The sequence below is a fragment of the Eulemur rufifrons genome, chromosome 19, assembly GCF_041146395.1.
Source record: "Eulemur rufifrons isolate Redbay chromosome 19, OSU_ERuf_1, whole genome shotgun sequence".
NCBI lineage: Eukaryota > Metazoa > Chordata > Mammalia > Primates > Lemuridae > Eulemur > Eulemur rufifrons.
In genome coordinates, this window is record NC_091001.1 from 30,314,966 (window position 1) to 30,341,881 (window position 26,916).

General features: G+C 37.4%; 1 protein-coding gene across 4 annotated transcripts in view; it reads left to right on the forward strand.

Moving 5' to 3' along the window:
- RAB28 (RAB28, member RAS oncogene family) overlaps nucleotides 1–26,916 on the forward strand; it is a 135,554-nt gene that overhangs the window by 65,431 nt on the left and 43,207 nt on the right. Inside the window, exons 5-8 of one of the 4 annotated variants that reach the window (XM_069494055.1) lie at nucleotides 2,766–2,869; nucleotides 8,137–8,214; nucleotides 14,504–14,598; nucleotides 15,849–16,794. In XM_069494055.1, the coding sequence (XP_069350156.1) occupies nucleotides 2,766–2,869; nucleotides 8,137–8,214; nucleotides 14,504–14,593 (272 nt within the window). In that variant the 3' untranslated portion in view covers nucleotides 14,594–14,598; nucleotides 15,849–16,794. Of the gene's footprint in view, nucleotides 1–2,765; nucleotides 2,870–8,136; nucleotides 8,215–12,631; nucleotides 12,677–14,503; nucleotides 14,599–15,848; nucleotides 16,795–26,916 lie in introns of those variants that run through there. The other 3 variants (XM_069494054.1, XM_069494056.1, XM_069494058.1) reach the window with 3 other exon arrangements.

The window sequence follows — 26,916 nt, forward strand, 5'->3', positions numbered from 1 at the left end:
ATGATCAATGAGGCAGTTGACTATTGGATTTATTAAGCATGTGTTTAAGCATGGGGCAGTAGTGTTGAAGTAAAAGAAATTACATATATACAATATTAATGCCCTTGTCTCTTTAGTTGCTTAGATATTAGAAGGATATATGCCAGATTGTTAATTGTAGTTGTCTCTAGTTAATGGCATTTTTAAATTTCATTTTTATAATTGTTTTTCTGAATATTTAAGAAATGAGCATATATGACTGTTATCAAGAAGTTTTAATTCCATTTTGAAAAATAAAATGTAGGATCTAGAAAAATGATGTAGTTAAGTGAAGGATGTAAGGAAATTAAATCATTATAACAGTAAGGATGTTATCACATGTTTGATAGATGGGTACTGGATAATAATTTGAAGGATGATCTTAAAAATATAAGAAAGGAAAGAACTCTTAAAAGTAGAAGAAAAGAAAGATTTTACCAGTATTTCTCTGTAACTTCATTTCCATAATGTACATCTGTGGATTATTTAGAATGAGGTACTCTAGTTAATTAAGCTTAGTGCTGCCATAACAAAATACCTGAGACTGGGTAATTTATAAACAACAGAAATTTATTTCTCACACTTCTAGAAACTGAAAAGGCCAAGATCAAGGCACTGACAGGTCTGGTGTCTAGTAAGGGTCCCATCTCTGCTTCCAAGATAGCACCTTGAACACTATGTCCTCATATGGCAAACGAGCCCAAGAGTTGAGCAAGCCCATTCCTTCAAGCCCTTTTATAAGGGTTCTAATCCCATCCATGAAGGCTCAGCCCTCGTGGCTTAATCACCTCCTAAAGGTTCCACCTCTTACTACCATCATGTTGGTGATTAAATTTCAATATCTGAATTTTGAGGGGATACATTCAGACCATAGCATCTGGCAACTGAGTCCTCTTAGATGTTGCCTACTAAATACTAGCACAACAGAGGAAAGTTTTGTAGGAAAGTGCTTGGAGGGCCTTTTCTTTTATATCTGCTGTCTCATTTGTGAGAATCTCAGCTATTTAAAATAGTTTTTATGATTCTTAATGTTCTTTTATGTTCATAATACTGGTGGTGACTTTTTGAGGTACTGGATTATATTATTTTTCATGTTTGGATTCTCACTGACTACCATCATACCAATAGGTGCTCAATAAATGTTTATTTATTAAGTGATTTCTTTTGGTTGAACAGTGATAGTACTATTCTCTTCATGGTTATCATTATTAGGAAAAAAACTTTTGTTTGAATAGTAAAATCCCTCAATGCTATACATAAACTTATGTGATGGGTGGAGAGTTGAGAGGAGGGAGAGAGAAAAAATGGAAAGAAAAAACAATAAACAGACTATTTCATTAGAAAGACAAATGCACACACACATTAAAAGACACAACTTTATGTCTTTTTAATTGGATAGTGACCTCATTAGAGATTTTTTCGTAGTGACATGATTTGTTCTTACTCTTATTGAGTTCGGAAAGTATTTTAATGTCAATATTATGATAAACTAGATGTATAAATGTCAGTGCTAATAGATTAGTATTTTAGTCTTCCACAAATTGATGCCTGTGGTATCTGTACGTTTTTCGGCCTGTTCTTATAAATAAAGTCTCAGTGATGTTTAAGGAACAGAAACTTGTGTCCAGAAAAGAAAAAAAACTACATATTTTCCAAAGTAAGCAACATAAATGGGACTCGGGCATCCCCCCACCAGATCAAAAATCTCCTAGAGAAGTATCTCTTGAGCGTATAAACTACAGACCTTCAATATAATTTTACATAAAGCCTTTTATGTAGTATGAGAGCATTTTTTAGTTGATAATCAATTGCCACTATTATGTAGGCTTACTAGATTTGCAAATTTACAAGTTTTTACAAGTCAGTTGGGTCCCTTCCTCAGGAAATCAGTTGAAGTTTTTTTTCCTATGTTGACTCAAAGAGCCTAGTTGTCCTTAAATCCTGTGAATATATTTGCCTTATAATTGACAGCATTGAGTCAACACCCTTATAGGGTCTGTAGTGTTGTAAAAAGAAAAACTGTTCAGTAAAAGATCACATTTGAAAAAATAGACTGTCCCGGATACAAGTAGTATTGGATATGAGTACCATGCTTTGCTTTAAAGCACCTACAACTATTCAAGGAAATATATCTTTGCCCATTATTTTCAAAATTGGTATTTTAGTTTGGAAAGGAACTGAACTGTATTTTTGTGAAATTAAACCATGGCAGTTATAAACAAATTAAATATGCAATGTAATATTGATTGCTTTTTAGCAGAAAATTAATTATGTATTTGTGTTAACATTAAAGTTTGTAGAGATTACATAACTCTTATAATTACTAAAATGATTAAACTGTTTTAAACTAAATATGCTTGGGTAAGTACACCTTGACTTCAATTAATCACCATGTTTAAATGTACTGTATTAAGTAGATCTTTTTTGAGCAACATCAATGTGCCTGAACCTATATAGATAATAATGATAGCTCACTTTTTTTTAGCAGTTACATGCTAGTCATTGTGCACTATACATAGATTAATTCTCAAAGAACTCTATACAAGATAGGTATATATATTTATTGTTCCCATTTTATAGATGTAGAAACTGAAGTATAAAGAGGTTAAATAAGTTGCCCAATGTTACACAGGTAGAGTCAAAGCTGGGATATGATATTGGAAAGTAAGTCAAATTTAAACATGTTAAAAATGTTTTGATTGACTAATATTATATTGAGTTCTGTTCTCTCTTTAACACCTTTCTAGTTGATTTGGAGCATATGCGAACAGTAAAACCTGAAAAACACTTACGGTTTTGTCAGGAAAATGGTTTTAGTAGTCACTTTGTCTCAGCCAAGACAGGAGACTCTGTAAGTAAAATAATAAATATTGCATTTTAAAAGTGATGTTTTACTTTTATTTACTAACATTCATAGGAGGTATGTTTCCATTATTTTTGGAGCAAATTAATTCCTATTGAAGACTTAAAATAGGTGAGCTATAACATGTCTATTCTGTTCATATTATAATTCATTTAACATAATTTTATGGTTATTTTAGGGACTTTTAAAATGCAGAGAATTAAAATTAATGTAACCACTCATAATCCCAGCATCTACAGATGACCATTCATAATCTCATATGATTTCATCTAATCTTTTTTTGATGCTCAAAAATACTAGTGCTGCTGCTTGCTGCTAGCAGATGGCATTTATTGAGTGTTTACTTTGTTATAGGCACTGGACTACTCTGATTATTTCCATTTTAGAGAAGCTATGTAATGGGGCCTAGGTTACACAGCTAGTAAGTGGTAGAGAGAGAATTTATGGACCCAAGTAGTGACTCTCCAGGGCTCACAGTCTTAACCACAATAAATATTTATTAAAAAAATTAGGATCATAATATAAATATAATTTTGTTTTACTTTTTTTTTTTGAGACAAAGTCTCATTCTGTCACCCCAGGGGAAAGTGCAATGGCATCATCATTGCTCACTGCAACCTCAAACTCCTGGGTTCAAGGGATCCTCCTGCATCAGCCTCCTGAGTAGCTGGCTCAGATACCACCAGGCTGGCTAATTTTTTCTGTTTTTGGTAGAGAGGGGGTCCTGCTCTTGCTGAGACTGATCTTGAACTCCTGACCTCAAGCGATCCTCCTGCCTCAGCCTTGGCCTCTCAAAAGTGCTAGGATTATAGGCATGAGCCACTGTGCCCAGTCTGTTTTACTTTTTTACTTAATATTTTGTATGTAGAAAAATTTCCCATGTCATTTAACATCATTAAATAGATTTAATAATCCATTAAATAAATGTTCAAAAATTTATTCAACCGTGTTCCTATTCTTGAATATATAGGATGTTTCTAAGTTTTGGACCTAATGTTCTAAATATAAAATTTTATCTGTAAGTTTTTGATGTTTTGGTTATTTTCTTTAGATAAAGTCCTTAAAAGGGATTGAACATTGCCAAATTACCACCAGAAAGGCTAAATTAATTTACACTATCACCAGCATTGTATGATTGCCTTTTTAACATTAAGGATTTATTTATTTTTAAATCTTTGTCACATTGGTAGGCCAAAATATATTAAGGAAAAAAAAAACACCTCAGTTTTTAAATTCTGATTATAATTGAAGTTGAAATTTTAAAAATTTTATCAACTATTTTCTGCTTATTACCTATTTATAATTTTCTATTTTTTTAAAAAATTAATTTCTATGACCATTTTTATGTTACGAATAATAGCCATTTGTCATAATTTTTGCAAATATTCCCCACTGTCCCATTTTTTGTTTGTTAATTTTCCTGACATTTTTCAACCAAAAGAAGTTTGAAATTTTTCTATGGTTTAATCTTTTTGATGTTTTATATTTATGATACCTTTATAATTTTTATGCATAGGATAAATATTAAATAATATAAAGTGTGCTTAATCTTTTTGGGGGGTCAAGCCCATTAAAAATATGGTTTCCTGGAAGCCTTTCCCCCAGGATAATATGAACATGGGCACATACTCACACATGCCATTTAAGAAAATTCAGTATCAATAATTCTTGATAAACTCATTCATGGATTGATTGTGCTTCTACCCTCACTTAACTTCCTCGGGGTCTTTTGCTGTTTTAGAATTATTTTAATGTTTAGTATTTTAGATTGTTTTTAACCACTTAGTATTTTTTGTGTACTTATGTTTAACCACTATTAAAAAGTCTCATTGTTTTCTTGTTAAATGCTACTTTGAATCGATTTGTTCTTGTGGAATCACATTAAGACTGGTAATCATTTCCAACTCCAGGTTACTGCCCTTCATTGCTTGAGGAGTTGAGCTCCTAGCTTACTGTACTTTCTCTCATACTACCTCTGTCATAATTCTTAGTAATTTCAGTACCCTTTTTTCTTCTCCACATCACCACAGCCACTCACTCCCGTATATACCACAGATCTTATCATTACAAATTACTACTGCCCTTCTATTATCTCAGTATAAGGCATCCTATTCACTAACCACCAACCATCCTCTGTCTCTCATTTTTGGAGACAGAGAACCCAATTATTGTTTAAGCCTAGCAAGACCTACAAGACTTTGATCCTAACACCTTTTCAAAATCCCTAACCACTTTCCATGTCTTCATTTTCCTCTCTTCCAAACTTAAATCTCACGGCAGTCAAAATTATTGCCATGCATACATCCTCAACTCTCTTCCACAGTTTTACTTTGTCAGACTCACTTGGCTAAACCTTAATTCTGCCGTAAACCAAACTTCCACTTTTCTTTTTTTTTTTTTTTTTTTTTGAGACAGAGTCTCACTCTGTTGCCCAGGCTAGAGTGAGTGCCGTGGCGTCAGCCTAGCTCACAGCAACCTCAAACTCCTGAGCTCAAGCGATCCTCCTGTCTCAGCCTCCCGAGTAGCTGGGACTACAGGCATGCACCACCATGCCCGGCTAATTTTTTCTATATATATTTTTAGCTGTCCATATAATTTCTTTCTATTTTAGTAGAGATGGGGTCTCGCTCTTGCTCAGGCTGGTCTCGAACTCCTGAGCTCAAACGATCCGCCCACCTCGGCCTCCCAGAGTGCTAGGATTACAGGCGTGAGCCACCGCGCCCGGCCCAAACTTCCACTTTTCTATGGCTGCAGCCATGAACATGACCAGAGAAAAATACAGAGGCATGCTGGATGTTTCACTTTACATCACAATCAATAACCTTAAGTGAACCCTTAATGTTGCTTGGTAACTATACTATATATCCCTAGTCTATCATTCTCCCCCTCACCTACATGACTATTTTCATAGCTTTTCTTCTATCTTCAAATGTTCAGAACATCTTCATCTGTTCTTTCAGATGATGACCTTGTTTCCTATTTTATAAGAAATTTGAAACAAACGGAAGATAACTTCCACATACTCCAGCCACCACATCTACCCTCATCCTACTCCGCAGCCCCATCTGTTCTCATGTCTTCTATCTTCCCTTTGGTTACCATGGGGTCTATGCTCCTAGCTAGGGCCAACTCCTCCATTGTGTAATGGTTCCATTTCTCTTTGCCTAATAAAGGATATTGCTTTAGCAATTTTCTCTCTTTCCTGCATCAGATGTTTTTCCATCTGCTGGATTATTCTTTCAGCATACAAAATGTTATGACTTATTTTAAAAACAAGAAAACTCTTGATCTCACATCTTTCTTTAACTATTGCTTTATTTCTTTCCTTCACTTTCCAGCAGGATATTTTGAAAGACTTATCTCCAGTTCCTCCCCTTCCAATTTCTCTTCAACAGTTCCAGCAGACTTTTGCCCCAGTATTTTACCTAAACTCCTGTTATCCAGGTCAACAAGGGTCTCCTTTTTGCTGAATCCAATGGTCAGTTTTCAGTCCTCATCTTGATTTAGTAGCAGCATATAAAATACTTGATCACATCTCCTCTTTGAAATACTTTAATCACTTAGCTTCCAGGATACTTAATCTCCTGGGTTTTCCTCCGACCTCATTAACTACTTTCTCAGTTCCCTTGACTGATTCCTTCTTATCTCTCCAACCCCTAAATATAGGTTCAGTCCTTGATATTCCTTTTCCTAAACTTATTCCCTAAGTGACTTGATTTAGTCTCACAGCTTTGCCCAGACCTCTTCCCTGAACTACAGACTCATGTATCCAACTGCCTGCTCAGCATCTCCACCTAGATGTCTAATAGGCTGCAGGTTTATCATATCCAGAACTGAGCTCTTACTGTTCCCTCCTCAGATCTCTCACAGTCTTCCCCACTTCAACAAATAATACATCTATTCTACCAGTTAAGCTTGGGCCAAGCAGTTGTCCTTGACTCCTCCCCTTCTCTCATACTCTACATCTAGCTATCACCAAATCCTGCTGGCTCTACTTTAAAAATGTATCCAGAACCTGGTGACTATTTCTTACCATCTCTTCTTCTCCCACTTTGGTTCAGCCTCCATAATCTCTTACATTAGTCTCCTTGCTGATTTTTCTTTTTGTACTCTTGATCTTCTCTAGTGAATGTTCAATACAACAGCTAGGTTGATCCCGTTAAAATAAAAATCACATTGGGCTACTCTCCCATGGCTTTCGTTTCACTAAGAGTAAATGCCAGAGTCTTTCCAATAGCCTGCCAGATCGTACATGCTTTGTACTCCCTTCATCTCTTTGCTCACCTTCTTTTATAATCACTCTTTCTCTCCACTTCACCACAGTAGCTTTGCTGTTGTTCCTTGAGTATTGACCATCAGTGAACTAAAATATGTTATGCTTTCTGGGGTACAAATGGCATAAGCCTTTCAGGGATATGTATCTCTTTTTGATTAGAAATAAAATTAGTAAACTTGTGGTAAATATTCAGTAAGTAGTCATGAGATGAATAGAGGTAAGAATATGGCAGGACATTTATGAAGCAAAGATAAGTTATAGTAAATATCAGATTGGAGCTCTAATACCCATAGTTGACCCCACATGAACTGACTATGAAAGGCTGCTTATTAGAAAAGTATTTGTAGATTTTTGTTCAAGAATCTATTGATTCTTGTTCGAGAATCTATTGTTTCTGTATTTTGAACTGATAAAATACAGTAAAGAGTAAATACCAAGTTGCTTTACTCAAGAAATATGGAGAATCTCGAGTTGAAATTGATATGAGAGCCACAAAGATTATTAAAGGATTAGAAAGTAAGACCTTTTAAGATTGGCTAAAATCAGCTCAAAAGATCAACATAGAATTGGCAGGGAAAAACCAGGGTAGTAAAGTACAGATTGATTTATTTTCATGTTCCTCAGGAATTATGGGAGTTTGTTATGCTAGTAGGTGTGGGGTTTTTAGTTGTTTTTGCTGTTTTTTAAAGTGGTAGCTGAAATCGTCATGTTAAATCTTTAAAAATGTGTGTTTTTAGAGATAAATGTAAGTTTAGACCAATGCAGTGAATTGCTTGGATTTTCAAATTATAGTTTAATCATTTTAAAAAATTATTACATTTAAAATGTCTGTATATTTGACAAATAAAGCTATTTTTGGAATAGCTACATTTTATTTTTGCAATTCTTGCTGTTTATCATTTTTTAGAAAACTCAATTTATTTGAAGGTAACTTAAGCATGCCTGTTTTAAATCACTTAAACCTATTTTTGTTATGTAGGTCTTCCTGTGTTTTCAGAAAGTTGCTGCTGAAATCCTTGGAATCAAATTAAACAAAGCAGAAATAGAACAGTCACAGGTGATTATTTTGAACTTATATTTAAAAATTTAATGGATTTATTACAAGACATTAATTTCTACCAATGAATCCTTTCTCATTTATGCATTCTGTGTACATATCCCTAAAAGATTTGTGTGTGTGTGATCAGTCTTTATTGTAGAAGATGAAGAATGTTAACTTTTTGCCAAATTATGATACCCTTGAAACCTCATTTTATCCCTTTTGTTGGAAAAAAAGATACTAATATAATAAACATTTCATCAGTGGTTAATTAATGCGTTAAAGTACTGACCATATTGTTTTGTACTTCTTTATATAAGTTCTTTCAGAGCTTAATCATCTTCGACTGTAATGATATTAGTTCTTAAAGATATTTTATTGTTTAATTTAATAGTATTGTTAATTATTGTGGATTTCTGAGTTCTTTCGCTATTCCTAAATCTGCAAGACTAAGAAGTAAACATGCATACCAGCAGTCAAGAACTTAAAAATACCAGTATAATTGCACACTAATTCCTGTGTTTGATAGAATGAAAAATCAGAGCAAGAGCTTATAGTTTAAAGTTAAGTTTCAGAAGCTGTTTGGTTAGAAGCAACAAACTAAATACATTTTCCCTCAGTTTCCTCCGCTCTATCCCTACCCTATGCAGCTAAAAAGGTATAATTATCTTTTCCCATCTTTAAATTTTTCAATTCTTCTGAGATTAGTAGTTCTGTGTCTTATTCTCATGGTTAGAGTGTGTGTGTGTGTGTGTGTGTGTGTGTGTGTATTAAAGCAATTAGAGGTGATATCAGTTGAAAATTGTTAGACTGCCTATTTCTAGGACTTGATTAAAATATTTGGAACTCTGGAAATTTAATACTTTTAATTCTCATCATTTCAAAGACATTTATTTCAGTATTTGCTATGGCCAGACACAGTGCTAAGATATTTTGTGCTGTTTAAATAACTCCCAGATACATAAAGGTTTTGGCCTAGGAAATACAAGAAAGAGAAATCACCATGATCTGCTTGATCACACAGACCTCGGCAGACCCTAGAGGTCAAGTGATTCCTCTCCTTTTAACTTCTCTTTCTGAATGATGTTTGTTTTTGATTAATTAGAAAGTCTATGAATGATTGCTAAGCAATCATAAATAATTTATTGATCATATATACTCAGTATATTGGTGAGTCTGAAGAAGATTTAAAGGACTTTAAAATGTAGTTCCTGACTTCAGTGAAGAAAATTAATGTATTATGTACCAGGACTGTGTTATCTCATTTAATCCTTATAATAACTTGGTAGGGCAGATGAACTGTCATCATTTTATGGTCAGGAAACTGAGACTTTGGAGAGGTTAAGTAAGTTGATCACTTAGTCAGGGTTAGGCAGTAGTGGTGCTAGAGTTTGAACGTCTATCAGACATAGTGCCCTAGCATTTCCCCTCCAGGGAAAGCATACTGGGCAGTTTGGAGTGAAGGAGAAGAAAAGGGCTGAATGAGGAGCTGGTATGAACAATACTCCTGGCTAGAAAAGCTTAGGTTGTATTTTGGGAACAGAAGAGCACTTTGGTCAAAATAAATGACCATTCATTGTTGGCGAATAAAGACAGTTGGAGAACGGATTATGGGGATTTATGAATGCCAAGTTGATGAATTTTATCTAACCTATGGACAGTGGGAAATCATTTTTAGTCCGGGAAATAAACAAAACAGTTTTTAGATAGATTAATATGATGGGCTGTTGGATGGGAAGGAGATCAGGCAAGGAGACTGAGTTCCTGCTATCATGTGGTAAGGACCAGAGTCAAGGTGGTAGGGAAAGGATGTAAGAGACATTTCTGAGAAGAATCAATAGGGCTTATGGAATGATTGGATAAGAGAGAGAAGGAGAAGTCTAAGATAACCCTGAGATTTCTTGCCTGGAGGAATGGAGAAAGGGGAAACACAATGATTGATGGACTCTCCCTCAAGAGGAAGGTGTGCTGGTGCTTCACAGGTGAGCAAGCTGTCAGAAGGAAGAATTCCATGTGCTGCCTGAGCTGTGCAGCAGTGCTCAGATACAGGGAGACGTCCAGAGTGATATTAGATGTGTTAATTACATAGTTCTCAACCATCCCTGCACACCCACCTTGTTTATTATGCTTTGAGATTTAATTCTGTCTTCAGTTTGTTGGTGGAATTTACTTTGAAGTTGAATTCAAGCTACTAGAGCCCTCCTCCATTATGCTTGTCAAATTCTTGTGTATAGCAGGAAGCCTTATTAGTTTTTGACCATTAAATTATTTATTTCACAATTGATATTTCTCAGTGGAAACATTTTTGAAAGTTCATTTAAAACAGTAGGAAGCTCGGACAGTATATATATTTCATGTTTTCTGTTTTTTATGACATTTGAAAAATTACTGAGGGGATTTGAGGTAATGTTTGAAAATACTTTATATTGTTTTATAGAGAAGGAGTTAAATGGTAGACCAGTCACATTGAAATTGATGCTATACTGTGGTAATTTAGCATGTGACATAAATATATAATGTATATATATAATGAGGTTTCAGTCTTAATTCCATTTCCTGATTATTTAAAGAGATTCTGCTGTTTTATTTCTAATCTAGATTGTTTTTGTTTGGGAGTCTTATAAAATGAGTTATCAGCACATTTTTCAAGCTTTGCAAGAAAGAAAAAGAAGAGGGAGAAAAAAAAGTGAATGTAGTTTATTAATAATGCAAACATATTTTGAGGGTCGACTTTATGCCATGGACCATACCAGAATCTAAAGATACAGAGATCCTGTCCTCAAGGAGCTCTCAGAATAAATGGGGCAGCCAAACATTTAAATGCTTAGGTGTACTATGGATTCATTTTTTACACTCAATTTAGTTAATAGTTTTATTTGCATTATTTACCTAGTCTCCCCCTTTCTCATCCCAAGTATTGTAAAAATGGGGACGATTATTACCAAGTGTTCTAGTTTCTCAGATTGTTCAGATGTTTTTTATTTGCAAGGTGGTCAAACTTTAGAGAAAAAATAAATTTATAACTGCTGTTCTCTAGGAAGTCCAGCATTCATCTCTTTAATAACATATTAATCTATGAAGACAATGCATAGTCCTGTATCATGTCTCTTTCAGTCTGAATTGCAAGGAGGTTTTGGTGTTAAGAGGTCTTAATACCTTTTTAAGCCTTGACATTTTTATTTGCTAATTAATAAACTGTGAATTTCTGTTTGGTTTGAACTAGGTATGCATTAGTTTCTTAAAAACAAAAATTTCTGTCATGTCTAAGATATTCACTAAACTTGCTAAACATATGTACTTCTTATTGTTCCCTCAGATTATTTTCATATTATATATGAAAGTGTCTAACATAGGGCCTGGCATATAGTAGGCATGCTCAAGATTTTAGTTGAGTCTCAATTAGCATAGAACTGTACAAAAAAAGCACTCATTTAACCCTTGATCCTAAGGGCGCTCCCTACTTTTCAGCTTTACTGAATGGTGACTTTCCTTAAGGACCCCTTAAGGAACTTAGCTTCTTCTTACCCAGATGTTGATGTTTTTATTATTTTCTCCAATATGAAAACTGTACTGGAATTCTTTTCTTATCCTAAACACCACTGTCTTCCTTGAAGAATATACATACTCATTTCTTACATACTGCTCTAACCTTCAGATATTGAACATTGCTTAATGGGTTTCCATATCATGTCCCAAATTTGTTTTCTTCTATTCATCTTTTAAATTTTTTAAATAAAATTTCAAAACCAGATAGGACTTCAGAGATAATCTGGATAAACCTTGTTTTCATAGATTAGGAGATTGTGAAGACTAAAGAGGTGAAATAACTTTTCCAAAGTTATGAATATTACTGGTAACATATAATAGCCCATTTATTATATGGAAGAAGAGGAGTAGCTTTTTTTTTTTTAAGCTCCTGCTGTGTGCAATGAACTATGCTTTTTAACATGCTGTATCCATGCTTTAACTGGTGATCTGTAATCTTATTGTACTTTTAATGTATATCAATCAGAACATTCTTTAATGCTTTACTGTTTTCCAGGCTAGATTCTTAGGCATCTCAAAAGCAGAGATCATGCATTATTTACCTGAATGTCTACAATACCTAGGATAGTGACTGGTTTTGAATGAATGATAGTGACAAATGGTTTAGCTCTCAAGATGTGTTACTCCATGACAAACTATGGCTTTTGCAATGATAAATACATTACTACTATCTGGATTAAGATGTAAGTGCATGATCAACCAAATTTATCTTTTTAGTGTCTTTCCAAGAGTCCATCTATACTCCTTGCACCTTTTTGCCCCAACCCCTAGGTTGCTTTCTTGCTTATAGTCTGGATAGATACCACTTCCATTTCCAGTATCCACTTGCAAGTGCTCTAACAAAATCAGGGGTAAGCTGGTATTTACCCACACAACTCCTTTCTTCTATGGCCACTTCATTATTTTTACTCCATTGACTAATAGCAGAGAATAATTAAGTGTACTTTGTGGTGCCAAAAATAAACATTGGTGTTTTGTAGGTAACATTTTCTCTGAAAACTTCAATAAATGGCTCATAAACAAGCCAACTACAGTGAAACCACCTACCATAAAGTTTATGACATGGAAATTATGTTATTCTACTCCTAGAAAGCAAAGTTTTAAATCTGTAGAGCCTTAGGTATGATAAATTCCATTTCAGAAACATTGTACAAAGCTTTATGTTAAACAGTCAAGACCCCTGAGAAAGATGCTGCCTTGTTAATTCTTCATGAATTTGATGAAAATTAATAATGAAAATCCAAGTCATTTATGTTAGTCAATACTTTGGCGAAAATGTCTTGAGTACTAGATCAGTAACCTAGTTGTGTTTATAGGATAGGGTTTAAACCAACATTTTGTTGGATTAATGAGTTGCTTACTGATTATGAAAATCCCTTCTCTTCATCTTAACCCATAATTTGGCATGAAACAATTAGGTTTGGGGAGGTCAGATAGTGGTGTACAATATTTCACTGATGTACCCCTCTCATACCTCATTTGGCAGTTGGTAATGCTTCTGTTGATAGCATCAGGCTGAGTGCCTAGTAAATCATGAGTCTTGTCCAAAAGTTAATACTGCTTGCTAGAGAACTTAAGCAGAAGCCCCATAAGGCTAATTAATGTACATTAGCACCTTCTTGATTTACTCTCAATTGTTTACTGAATCTTTATTTATGAATGTCATCACAAACAGCAGCCCACATCAAGATGCTTTTCTATACATGCTAATAAATTAATAGATGCTATTATAAGGGCAGGTTTCTAAAATAAGATATTTATAATCATATGGAAAAACGAAGATAGTTTCAAGTCTAAAAGCACTGGGCAGCATATTATGTCTATATACATATTTGTCCCATGTGGTCTTTTCATCGTAAGACGTATAGCAATTAAAAATGTAACAATGCAATAGCAAATAATTCTTTAGCAAAACTCTTAGATATTTGAAAGCAATAGCTATTGTGCTTAAATATTATATTTCATGAATTTTTTTACATGACCTACAACTCCATTTTGAATTTGTCTATTTCTATATGGAATTTGGAAGTATGGAGGTTAGAGTTAGGAGGAATGGGGGAGTGATCATAGAAAGGAAGTCTCAGACAAGTAGTAAAATTTATTAAATATAAAAATTGTAAATAGCATATGGCATTCCTCTCCTCACCTTCAAAAATAATTAATTACTCCTCCCTCTGTGTTCCCACAGCATATTATAAATCCACTAGTAAAGTGCTTCACGTGTGTGACAATTCGTTGTGTATGTGTTTCTCATCCCATTAGACCCTGTGTAATTGACCCGTGCATTCCCAGTATGGAGTGATGGGCACGTGGTAGATCCTCAGTAAAGTTTGTCAAAGGAATTAATATTTTAAAAAGGAATTAATGCTTTTACAAATTGAATTAATACTTTTTCTGTACTTTAGCATAGAAAAACCCCACAATTCTTCATAGTTCTCTTAATAAAGACTAGGCATTATGCATGTTATATAGAATTGTTATCAAAAATGGAACTCACAGTGTGGGAAGCTCAGCGGACATATCTATTTCAATAATTAAATAGAATTGTAAAGAATAATGTTTCTTGGGTCTTTGTTCATTTTCTTGCCGTTTTAATGCATTTTGCTGTTTCTTTGGTGAGATGTTTAAACTTATATGTTAATTTTCTTTTTCTACTTTGGTGTTCTCTTCTATTTTCAGTCATTGAACATACTTTCCATTTTGTCTTTTTTTTTTTTTTTATTCTTTATTCTGTCTTGTTTATGTTGTACGGAATTGACAGCATATTGTCAGGGCAGAAATAGTGAAGTATCCGGAAGAAGATAATCAACATACCAGCTCTGCTCAGAGCAGAATCTGTTCAGTACAGTAGTGCAGGTATTAATGGATAAATTATTATAATTTTGTGGGGGGGGAGAACTAGTGAATGCTATCTTGTTCTTTATTCCTTATGAATAGGGAAGTTCAGATTATTATATATTATTGGAAATTAATACTGCATAAGTCCTGTTTTAGAACCGAAAAATTGGTCCTTTGCCAGGAGACTTATGAATTATACAAGAAATTGGGAACAAATTAAAATAACATTTCAGTTACTTTCAAACATATTTGTCTTTATGGTTGTGTTTATTACACGTGCAGTGAAGTGGAGAATTGAGACAGTTATTTCATTAGTTATTCCTTTACCAATTTTTTAAATAGCCTGGTAATTGAAAGAGCATTTTTAAAATTTGCCTTGAATTACCCTTCTTTGTCTGCTTGTGTATGCAGACTTAGTAAAAGAGTTGAAAACAGTAAAGGATTTGTTTTAATTTAAATTCTTACTTAGAGATGAATATTAGGACATACTGTTAAATTCATCGGTTCAGATTTTCCTTGAAGTGTGTGTTAGAGGGAAGGAGGGAAGAGTTAAAAGTATCTTTTGGTTTAAATTATTTTAAAAACATGAATATGAGATAATTTTGAAAATCTCTCATTATATCATACTTTGTTAAGGGTTGTTATTCATAACCCAATAATGAACTATTTAGAAGTAAGTTAGGAATGTAGGAGGAAAGTTTTAAAAATTGGAAAATTTTAAAAATGGGTTGCTCAAAACATTTCTGCTTTATGTGCTTTATATGTGAGCCCTCTTTAACATTTATACCTGTTCTCACTAACTCACAAACTGCTATAAACAGTCTAAGAAAAGTTATGGCTAAGTATAATGACTTGCAGAAATATTAATAAATAATGACATTACTTTCAAACAATGAGGTCTTGTCTATGAATTCAAATATGTGTGAATGATTAATTTTAATTCCTCCGCTTTAAATTATAATCAGGGTTTGATTTTTCATATTGATTTGTCGCTTTTTTATGAGACTTGTGATAACCTCAAGTTAATGTCATAAAACCAGGGAAGACTCAATAACAGGGTTGCTATGGCCTCCTTTATTTAAAAAAAAAAAAAAAATCCAACTCTCCGTTAGTTTATTCTAGTTGATTCTTTTAATATCAGTTCCTGCTTCATTTATGATATCTATCATCAGGAGTTCACCAAAGTTCAGAAAATAAAAATATACTTTAAGGAGCTCTTTCTAAATGTTCTGATGTCCTGATAATAACTCTGTTTTCTTTTATGACAGAGGGTGGTGAAGGCAGATATTGTAAACTACAACCAGGAACCTCTGTCAAGAACTGTTAACCCTCCTAGAAGTTCTATGTGTGCAGTTCAGTGAGCGCATTTTTCTTTTGTGTTGATAGTTCTGGCTGCCCTTCACCTCTGGGTGGGCCTGAGGACTTCTAGGAACTTGTTTTATCAGTGACCATCTCTGTAGTTCAGTTAACACTTTCCTTCCAAGTCGCTTCATCATTAAGTGTTGCCTCACAGCCGCAGCTCCTTGGATTCAAAAGAATTCAACTTTGGGACCACACACTTTGAATTCAAAATGCAAAGCCCATTCTCTGGAATTAGACTGCTTCACTGAAAAAGAATGATGTTGCTTTCTATACATCCTCGCTTCTTTTTTCCCTGATGGAAATTTTTTTAACTAAATATGAAAACTCTCCAAGTCTTTGATCGTCAGCCAGGATTTTGCCACAGCACAGTTTCATGCTTTTATCTGAACTCATACGTGTTGAAGTATACTCTAGAGTGCAAACATGAAACAAGTAATATATTTTACCTACAGATACTTAAGAAGGCATTCTTTTGCTATCTATTATAAGTGAAAATATATAAAGCTGTATCTAACTGAAAATGCTTGAAATAAGGCTGTAACAGAAATATTTTTTCATTTTTTAAAAAGGGGCCTAAATTGTTTATATTGTAGTTTGTAACTCACAAAGTAGTGAGTATTTGATATTGTATTTTTATTACTGTATCATGTTCATTATGTATTGTGTAGTAGGTTAGATGGCTGTCTGAATTTTGATAAATGTTCACCTGATGCTCCACATGGAATTAATTTCTCCTGCAAACTGCATAAGAGTTCTCCCAGAATGAGTTTTGACATACTGTTGGATCATTGTGGGTCAGACTGTACCTGATGTTCAGATGTTTTTCTCTCACAAATAAATTTATTTAAATTACTGTTTTAGGAAATTTCCTTTCAGCCATCTTTTTTATTACAGAAAAACAAAGTATTAGATACAAATTGTATTTGGATAAAGTGATCCTATGAAGTTTAATGTACAGTCCGCCACTTAGAATTTTTAGATTATTTTCTTGGACCGATGAAAATCCAGACTCTGTAGCCTGGCATTTCAGGGGCCCCATACCCGTTGCATGCTCCATTTCAGTCTTTTCTCGTGCCACTCCGCTGCGCACGCCTTGCCTCTGTGCAGGCAGAGCTAGGGCTCATTCCTGTTTGCTTTGTGATGCCCTGCTTTCTTTGCTCCACAGATTCCTCTGCTGGGAATTCCTCCCCCGTCTCCAAGTGTCTACCTCCTGCGCCAGCCAGCTGCTAGGCATCTTGAGGGCAGGGCTTTGTTTGTCTTGGTCATAGGTGTATTTTTTTTTTTTTTTTTTTTGTGCTAAGGCACAGTGCCTGGCATGATGGCTGCTCTGTATTTGCTACATTGCAGCAGTAACTAATTCCACACCCTCCACAAAGCCAGCCCTCATCTCCACAGCTGAAAGTTTCACGTTAGTACCTCTCAGATGGCCACTGCCCCTTCCTGCCTTGAATCACAGCTCTTTGTGTCCCTATCTTTTGTTTATAAGCCATGAGCTCATTGAAGGGCAGCTGTGAGTCTCAGAGTGCCCAGTAGGGTGCCTTTCTCATAAGAGATTTGCCACAAGTGTGTGTAGAAATTTTGGACACTTAATCTTAGAGCTGAAAGGGATTTTGAAAAACTTATTTTACATCCTTGTGTGGATAAGGAGACTGAAGTGTGGAGAGAAAAAGCAATTTGCCCGAGGTCATGGAATCACAGAGCTAGAACTGATCTTCTGTCTCTAGGTCCAGAGATTTTAAAAATTAAAAAAAAATTAATGAAGAAAGGATTTTTAAAATTGTAATTGTACTTATTAGGTAGTGGGTCCAACCTCTCTCTACTTTGATTTTTATATTTTTCATTTAATAACAATTTAGCAGCGATTTTAGCCCTCTAAGATGATAAATTCTTCAGGCTAGTATAATTTATCCTTCCTTTCAATATCTTTCTTATATATACTGGCCAGTTGGCTAGGACCTTTAGGAGAATATAAAGTTGAATAAATGGTATCTCACCCCTCAAGGATGTTACAGTTGAGTGGTAGAGATGTTTGTTGTTGGTGGTGCTATTTTAAAAGCTGTGATTGATTGAAGCCTACTATTAAACTAACCTTGCCCAGGGTTTACATTCAGTAAGGGGTGAGGCCATGCTCTTTCTGGTCATTTTGTGTTGTTTTTACATCTATGTGAAAACTTGAGGATTTTCAAAAGTTCTTTTTTTCCCTCAGTACAATTATTATGGTACTTTAAAGTGTGACTTAACATATACATATGATTGTACAAGCTGAGTGCAACAGGCATTCAGAAGAGGCAGAGAGAAATTGCAAAAGTTCTGTGAGATCAAAATCCTTTAGTTGCGTGTTTATAAAGTTAGAGCACTGAATGGGGCCGAGTAGGAGGCAGGGAAGAAAATGACCTTCGTAGGTTTGTTCTGTCCTGGACATTTCTAGGCACTTGTCAAGCTGTTTTATTTTCACACCAATCTGTGAGAGGGAAATCGTTGTCCCCTCTGATAGGGGAAACTGAAGCTAAGAGTAAGTTGTTATACAAAGTCTCTCCTTGAGTAAGTGGTAGAGCCAGGAGCCACACAAAATGTTTCTGAGATGGAATGGACTAGACTGACATCAGTGTTAGGCTGCCTTTCATTTGTGAAGATCACACAATGGATGTCCTTCCTGGGAGTTGGACAGGCCTGGGTTTAAGTTGGCCTTTTGAGAAGTGATGAGCCTGTGCCGGGCCATGTAGCCTCGCATACCAGCTACCTTGGCTACCTGCATGTGTCCACAGGGGCTGGCGGTAAGTTTTCCCTCTGATAACTGAAGTGAAGACAAAAGTTGCCCCCACCCTGCACCCACTTCCTGCCTTCGCTGGTTTTATATGTCTTTCCCAGCTAAGCATGACCCGTCATTGAGAGTCTTTTAGGTCAAGGAAGGCAGGCACAATGAACATGCAATACAGCATATGGCCAAAGCAGATTTCTGAATTCCATATTGCAATTTTCCCCATACCTCGGGTTTTATTTTTAAAACAAAAACGTAGGATTCATGCTTATTTTACTTTGACTGTTACCTCTCCTGTCTACAGTTTTTAATTTAAAAAATTATAATGCTTTCCATCTAGTTTTAGGGACTTTGTCTCCTGAAGACATATGCTATAGAGTTTCAAACACATTGTGGTCACTTCTGCTGCTTATTGAGCTTTTGAAAAACACAAAAGTCTTCAACCAGAACTGGTTATTGGACACTGCCTTTCAAGTGCACCCTCTATTATGTGCGGCCAACCGCTCTGGAGTGGTTTTCGGAGTGGCCCAAAGAACTCCTGTGACTGCTTTATTATTCCAAGAGGAGGTAAGCCAGGGCCCTTTAAAGTTGATCACTGAAACAACGTGATGGAGCATAAGAATTTTTTTGTGTCGTTTAAAAATAGAAAAGTTTTCTGGCCATAACCTGTGCTAGTGTTTGCTATGATGTTGGATATCCTGAAAACAGCTGCAAGATTCAAAGGAAAACGAAATGCAGACCCGTTAAGCATTAGGGAAGACATCTATGAGTTGCCTCCCTAGCGTGCATGTCACTTCTCCCAGCACCAGTTTCACGATTTCCTGATGGATTCCTCCATTTTCAGCCACACCTACCTCCTTATGAGTGGATCCTCACCAATTTAAACCCATCAGGATGTTAATCCACCCCCACAGCAGTGGTTGGCTCAGAAAGGAGCTGAGATCTCCCATCAGAGCTAATGAAACCGGAGGGGATGTTTGCTGAGGTTTCTGAAAAAGGAAAGAAATAAAAAGCTTCTATTTTAGAAGTTTTCAGAAGACTCTTTGCCAACTGGACTAGAGTACGAAAGGATGTAGCCCTGAGTGACTCTGGCAGCCATCTTGAGGCCACAGGAGAGCCTGCCCAAGGACAGGGCTGACACCAAGGAAGCAGAGGTAGAGAGTGGGGAAGACCTGAGTCCTGGCACCGTGTTTGAGCCCAGGATCAAGCCGTGCCTTCAACTGTTTAATAGCATGAGTCAATTTTTCTTTATCATTTAAGCTAGTGTTAGTTTATCTTATTTTTTGGCTACTTCTTGCATAAGCAAAAATTATTTACCCAGGGCCTTTGCTTGGTACCAAAGACAGAGATGCACACGGTCTATGTTCTCCCTCAAATCTTCGTCTAGGCACATGTATAACTCATTAAAATGTAATCAGACTCATACATGCATCAGTAAAACTGTGATACAATAAAAGGAGATGTGGCTTAGCAGTAAGTGTGGAAAAACCCAGAAATTTCAGATAATAGGAAACAGGGTCAACAGTGTAACATAATTGCCCTCCAAATCTAATACAATTTTAGGCTACATTAATGCAAAAAGAGCCTCTGTTCTTTGAGTAGGTGTGTGCATATGGATCACTTGGGGAATCTTGATTCAGTAGATCTGGGGTGGGTCTGCGGTTCTGTATTTATAATAAGCTCCCAAATGATGCAACTGCTTCTGGCTTTTGGATTACATTTTGAATTGCAAAGGATTAGACTCTGCCTGTAGAATTTTTCCCTTTGTAGATGCCCCTCTTTAAGAAGATAATAAGGCACATTTTGATTATAGTGAGGGGATTCAATGTTGTAGGAAACAGTTGAAAGAAGACAGTATGCTTAATATGGAAAAGAGAAGGCCTCAGAGAGACTGTTGGTAGTCTTCAAATAGGTAAGAGGGTGTGTGCTTTAGAAAAAGATTCATTTTACTGTAAGATCTATTGTACCCCAGAAATAGGATGAATAGGTAGAAGCTATGTGAAGATTTTCAATTCAGCCTAAGAAAGAACCTCGCAAACATGCTTCCCAAAGATGGAAGGGATTGCTTCATGAGGTGTCTTTTTTTTAATTTCAGCATATTATAGGGGTACAAAAGCTTAGGTTACGTATATTGCCTTTGCCCCACCCGAGTTAGAGCCTCAAGCTTGTCCATCCCCCAGACAGTGTGCCCTGTACCCATTAGGTGTGAATATACCCACCCTCTCCTCCTCCCTCCCACCTGCCCGACATCCGATGAATGTTATTACTATATGCTTCATGAGGTGTTGTATCGTGTTGCAGGGTTGCAAATTTATGTGCCTTCAGAGGCTAGGTCGGTAAGTAAATAAGTAAATAGCAGTCAAGCACCTAAGACAATAGGATGTGTGACCGAGGAGCTGGAGAGCACATGTCCTGTCTAAAGCCATTCCAATCTAGTTTTAAAGTTATATTGGCCAACTAACGCCTATGTACAAATAGGGTCACTCCTAGCCTGTACAGAACCTTCATGCCAGTTAGAAAACACGGGTTTCCTTCTCATGTCGCTTTATTTCCCTCTTTTAGAAAATTGTCTTACTGTTTTATTAGAACAAAGCATTTTACTTCCTGAAAACGTGGTAAATCTACAACACTGGTGATGTGAATGGATTCAGCCCTCTGGAGGCCAGATTACAACCCTTGTGACTGTAAACCTTAGTTTCTGGATCCATAAAACTGATGAAATTAGGAGAGAAAATTGTTTGTCGAACTTTTTCAGAAAGCAAAATCACAGTGTTCAGGCAAGGCCCTGGCCATGTGGGCTGCAAAGGCACAGTGTCTGCCCTCAGGGAGCTTCCGGATGGCGGAGGAAGCAGACTACTCGGCAGGGCATTGCAGCGTCCCGACTATCAGGAGAGAATCCATTTGTAGTAATGTGGTCAGAGCAGTTTGGAAAGGAAAGACGCGGCTTGGACTGATAGCCTTGAGTGTGACAACTCTCCCGCCGTTGCATCCTCGGCCCTGGGAAGTGAGCCTTTCAGTAGAGTGGGGCCCTTTGAGCTTAGCTCAGAACATTTTATTCTGGCTAGCCCTTCATCACATCAGTTTTCCACGCTGGAGAGCTGAAAACAAGAGGAAAGGCGGACTATTTGTTTTAAAGTCCTGCTTCCAAGTCATATTGAATGTTCTTGGGCTTCCCACGCTGCAGATTAAAGCAGACTCAGGGCTGTAGGCTGGATGGAGGGAGGCAGACATTGCTAGCACTGTCCCTATACCAGCTCATTTAGTCACCCTCACCTGAGCCTTTGGACTTGGCCCCTCAATTTTTAATTAACCTGAAGTCCACAGATCGCCATGGATGTACTTCCCAGACACTGTGTATCTCAGGCCCCTTCTCCCTTCCTACTACTGCTGCCTGCACCCCCTGAAGCCTGGGTCGCTCCAACAGCCTCTTCCTTCAGAGACCGCCACAATCTGTTGCACTCACAGCTGTGAGAATGAGTTAAGTCACTTTCAAAGTCAAAACTCCTCAGTGGCTCCCTATAGCCTTTTCCGTCAAAGGAAAATAAGATCCTCAGCCTGACATGCAGAATCCTCTAACAGCTTCCCTTACTCTTCCTTCTAAAACATCTGTTCATCTTCAGCTTGCTGAGCACTTTGTTCTAGTAAGTGGTCCCTCACCTCTGCATCTTTGCTGGGATTTCGTCTAGGGAAAAAGGAACCCCGAAGAGGCAAGGTAGAAAACCTGCCTTTTCTCCAAGCTCAGAAACCAGCTGCCTGTATGACTAGTCAAACCACTTAATCTCTCTGGGCTCATTGTCCTCATCTGAAAAACCAGAACTTTGGGCCAGAGCCGGTATCTGGGGCTCATTTGTTGAGTGCAGATACGTGTGTTCTTTACCGCCACCATGGCTTGTTGTGGATGCAGTACAAGCCCACTGACATCTGTGTAAACCTTCTCTTATTTGATGTATTCAAGAGGGCCCCTGTGAACCCCGCCTTCGGGCATTCATACCTTTCTGTTATCCCCTCTCACATTAAATCAGAGCTAACCCGTGACTCATAGAATGCTTACAGACCTGAGGGTGTGTGATTTCCAAGACAAGGTCCTAAAAGGCATGGCAACTTTCACCTTGGTGATTGGTATGGCTCCTTCTGAGAGAAGCTGGCCACCATGCTGTAAGGACGCTCAAGCACCAATGTGGAGAGGGCCACGGAGGGAAGACATTCCACCAGTAGTCAACACCAACTTGCCCATCCTTTGGTACAGCTAGCTTGGAAGCAAATCCTCCAGCTCTAGTTAAGCCTTCATGTGACTGTAGCTTCATGGAAGACCCTGAGCTAGACACACTCAGCTGCCCCCAAATTCCTGACTCACAGAAACTATGAGATGTAATAATAAATTATTATCATTGTTTTAAGCCTCTAAATCTTAGGGTAATTTCCTTCATGGCAATAGATAAACTAATACAGTGGGTATTTGTATGATCTCTGACAAGTGAGGAAACTGATGCTCAGAGCAGTTTCGTGGCCCACCTGAGGCTGTAGAGCTGGGGAGGGGATGCAACAGGGGTACAGACCCAGGTGTGCCTGGCCCAGAAGCCTGACTTTTTACCGTCATGTTGTACTCCTCACTCCTCGCTGTCCATGTGCCCAGTTCATAGTAGGTGCTGATTAAACGGTTACAAGTAAATGAACACACCGTTTTCATGACTGAATATAGAAATGAGTTACATGAGTATATGTTTATAAGGAAAGCCTGTAAAAATAAAGAATGAATATTATAATCTCCATTAAATCAGGTTGGAGTTTCTTAGTGCCTTGGACTAGATTTCTTCAAAAATTTTAATCTCCAAGTGAAAAGAACCCTGTTATTCTGATTATACAAATATTATAAAATAACACCAAGAAAAATAAAGAAATGAAAATCATCACCTCCACTGTGCAGTATGGTTGACATTTTGGTGAAAAACCACTGTCAAGATGTCTCACTATGCATAAATACACATACCTGGAAACTATACTTAGTTGTGTTAAATATCTAATTTGAAACTTGTTTTTTGTACCAAATGGTATTGTAAACATTTTCCTACACCCATAAGCATAAATACACATCATCATTATTAATGACATCATGATTTTCAAGTGCCTAGTTGCATGATCATTTATTTCATCATACTTTTATCTGTGGACAATTTGTTTTTTTCCTCCATGTTTCACTATTATTATAAACTATACTTTGTTGAACATCCTATTTGTATTTTTTTATGTTTGCCTTTATGTATTTACCCTCAGGTTAAAGTCCTAGAAGTAGAATGGCTGGTTCAAAGGATATTTTGAAAATATATATTTTCATAAATTTTGCCAAACTGTCCTTCAGAAATATTGTCCTAACTTATCTTGCTAATCACAAATGAAAGTGTCCACTTCCCTGTGACCTTGGCAACACTAGAAACAGTAAATTGCTCACATAAATTTAGTGGATGGGCTGACCTGTCTAGTCACCTGCGCAGCGCTGATGAGGACTGACTTTCATCCACAATCGTGAGCACAGGCAGGTATGAGCTCCGCACGGTAGTGAAGATCCATGCCCAGAGGGAAGATTTCCTTGTGCCTCTATTTTGGTCCTAACATATTTTAGTAATGTCAGATTGTTTCTTATATACCCAGTAAATATCCTTAGAAACCTTTCGCTCAAAATCGTTTATTCTAACTTGAGTTGTATAAAGTCACGGCACACAAGTGGCTTATTAAAACAAAGGTAACCAAGCTCCCATATAAGGAGCCTTTGTTTTCCTTATTTTTTTACTCTCTTCCTCTGAAGCCCACTAGGCAGAAGTTACTAACCCCCCTCTTTGTCCCTGGCTTGTGTGTCAAGCTTCCTCCTCTCGTGGCACCACCATGCCCTGCTGCAGCAACGAGGCTGGTTTGTCCCATTCTCCTTCAGACCATGAACTCTCTAAGACCAACAGCCTGGCACCTGGCACCAAAATGCCCCCAATAAAGGTTTATTGAATGAGTGAAACCTATCTATGTGCAGGTTGTCATGAATAACTAAACAGCCTGTGGGGTGAACTGGGAAGATCTCTGTCCTGAAGACGGTAGGCTGAAGGATGGACTAACCTTATTGTGTAGCTAAGTGACGTTGGGCAGTTTCCTCCCTCTGTCTGGCTCCGTTTCTGTCTGCAGTGAGTTTGTTGGGTGCCATCAGTGATTCCCAACCCTGGGTGATCATCAGAAGAGTCACCTGGGCTCCACCCCAGATGCAGGGCCCTGGATTCTATTTGGGAACTACTAGACAAGCTCATCTCTCTGTACAGCTACCTCTCTAAGAGCGTATTGCCAGCTGTGAGCCTCGGTTTGCAAATCCGTAAAATGGGGATGGTAACCATGGTGACTACCCTGAGAACTTCATGAGGTAGAAATGAAGCTCTAATTATGAGGGGGAAGGACCTGAAAAACATAACGAGTCCAAGCCAGTGTGTGAACTATTGGTCTTTTCTGTCTGCCTTTCTCAGCGCAACTTGGAGTGCAGTTTTGGCTAACAAACCCTAAGAGAGAACTAACGGGTCCCCCTTAGATTATGGACAGGTAATCCCCTGCCGAGGCCTGCCTTTTGCTTCTCCCCTCAGCAGTCTGGATTGCCTTGAAATCCCCTCACTTGCTGAAATCCACTCTGACGTGGGCGTGGGCGACTGTCTCTTTCCAGCTTCCCAGAGAACGCTTGGCTCTTGCGCCAACTTAACCATTTCCTCTCGCTCCACCCCAGCCCTTGTTCTGTTCCTTGCTCTGATCCTGTGACTTTTTCTCACATTTGTCTTCCAAATTGGCAGGTGGCCCGCTAACAGACTGGCCAGCCGCCCTATGCAGGGTCAGGGGGTAGGGATGATGCTGTAAAAACCTGCCAGAACGCTGAGCAAACCAAGATGTGGGTGTTGTCTTCTTACTCCTTCCACAACCGAGTATGGAGGGGATCTGGCCCAGTTTAGTTTTGGTGCTATGTTTGGAGGCCCATCCTTGAAGACAATTGAAGATGAGGAACAGAAGAGGGAAGACAGAGGGAAGGGATCAAAGGTATATCGAATAGCCACTGTGCACCAGGTACCACATTAGGCCCTTTGAGTATGTTTTTAATAACAGCCAACCTTAACAGCACACTCACCTTGCCACACAGTTTACACAGGCTATCCGATTTAATCCTCATCCCAGACAGGCAGTGGGAGTTGTAATTCTCATCTTAGAGATTATGAAGCTGAGACTTAGAGGACAGAACTGTCTTGTCCAGGGTCACATGATCAGTGAGAGGCAGAGCCAGGATTTGAACCCGGCCCTTACTGACTCTGGAGTCTGCCCTCCCTGACAGAATTGGTGCTCATTCAGTCTCCATATTTAGCACTTAGATTTCCAGGGAAATACTTGAACCCAGAATGGGATTTCTTTTATATTTCTGGAGCCAGTATTATTTTAATTTTATGGCTAGGAAAAATGTAAACTTACATTTCCAGCAGACCAGAGATGATAAAGTATGCATTTGTCAAATAAAATTCTTTGCTGTGATAAAGTAAATCATTCCTTGGCCTTGTAAAAAATTAGGCCTCACTTGAACTGTTTTCACTTCGGCCTTTGCTAATATTTCTGTTATCTCCATTAGGGATTACAATGATGAATGCCTTTTATTCGAATCATTAAGCACTTTGGTGAATGTGTGAACACACAGAGCTTCATATGTCATAGGGAAATGAAACAACATGGTCTCCTGGAAAGAAGAAATATCTTGAGAGTCTGACAGATTGGGGTTAGCATCCTGTCTCTGCCACTCACGAGCTATGCAACCTTGGTCAAATTCCTTAGCTTCTCTGGGTCTCAGTTTCCTGATGTGTAAAACATGAATAATAATGCTTATCTCCCTGGGTAATTTTAAGGATGGAATGAGATGGCATACTTACAGCACTTTGCTTTGTACGCTCCCTGGCACGAAGTGAGTGCATAATAAATGTCACAGTTATTGTTGGAATAGCTCTCAAGGTAACTGGTTATTTAATGGCAATGCCCAAGGCTCACTGCACTCAGTCTTCTGGGCAACAAGACTGAGCGTTGGCCTTACTGCGAGGTGGGCCCCAGCTGCTGATGTACTTATGCTCCTGTTAGAGAAGTAACTCGGGCAGCGAGCAGGTGAAACTTATTAGTGAGTATATATGTTGATATTCTTTGGTTGCAAGTAACAGAATATCCAACTTAAT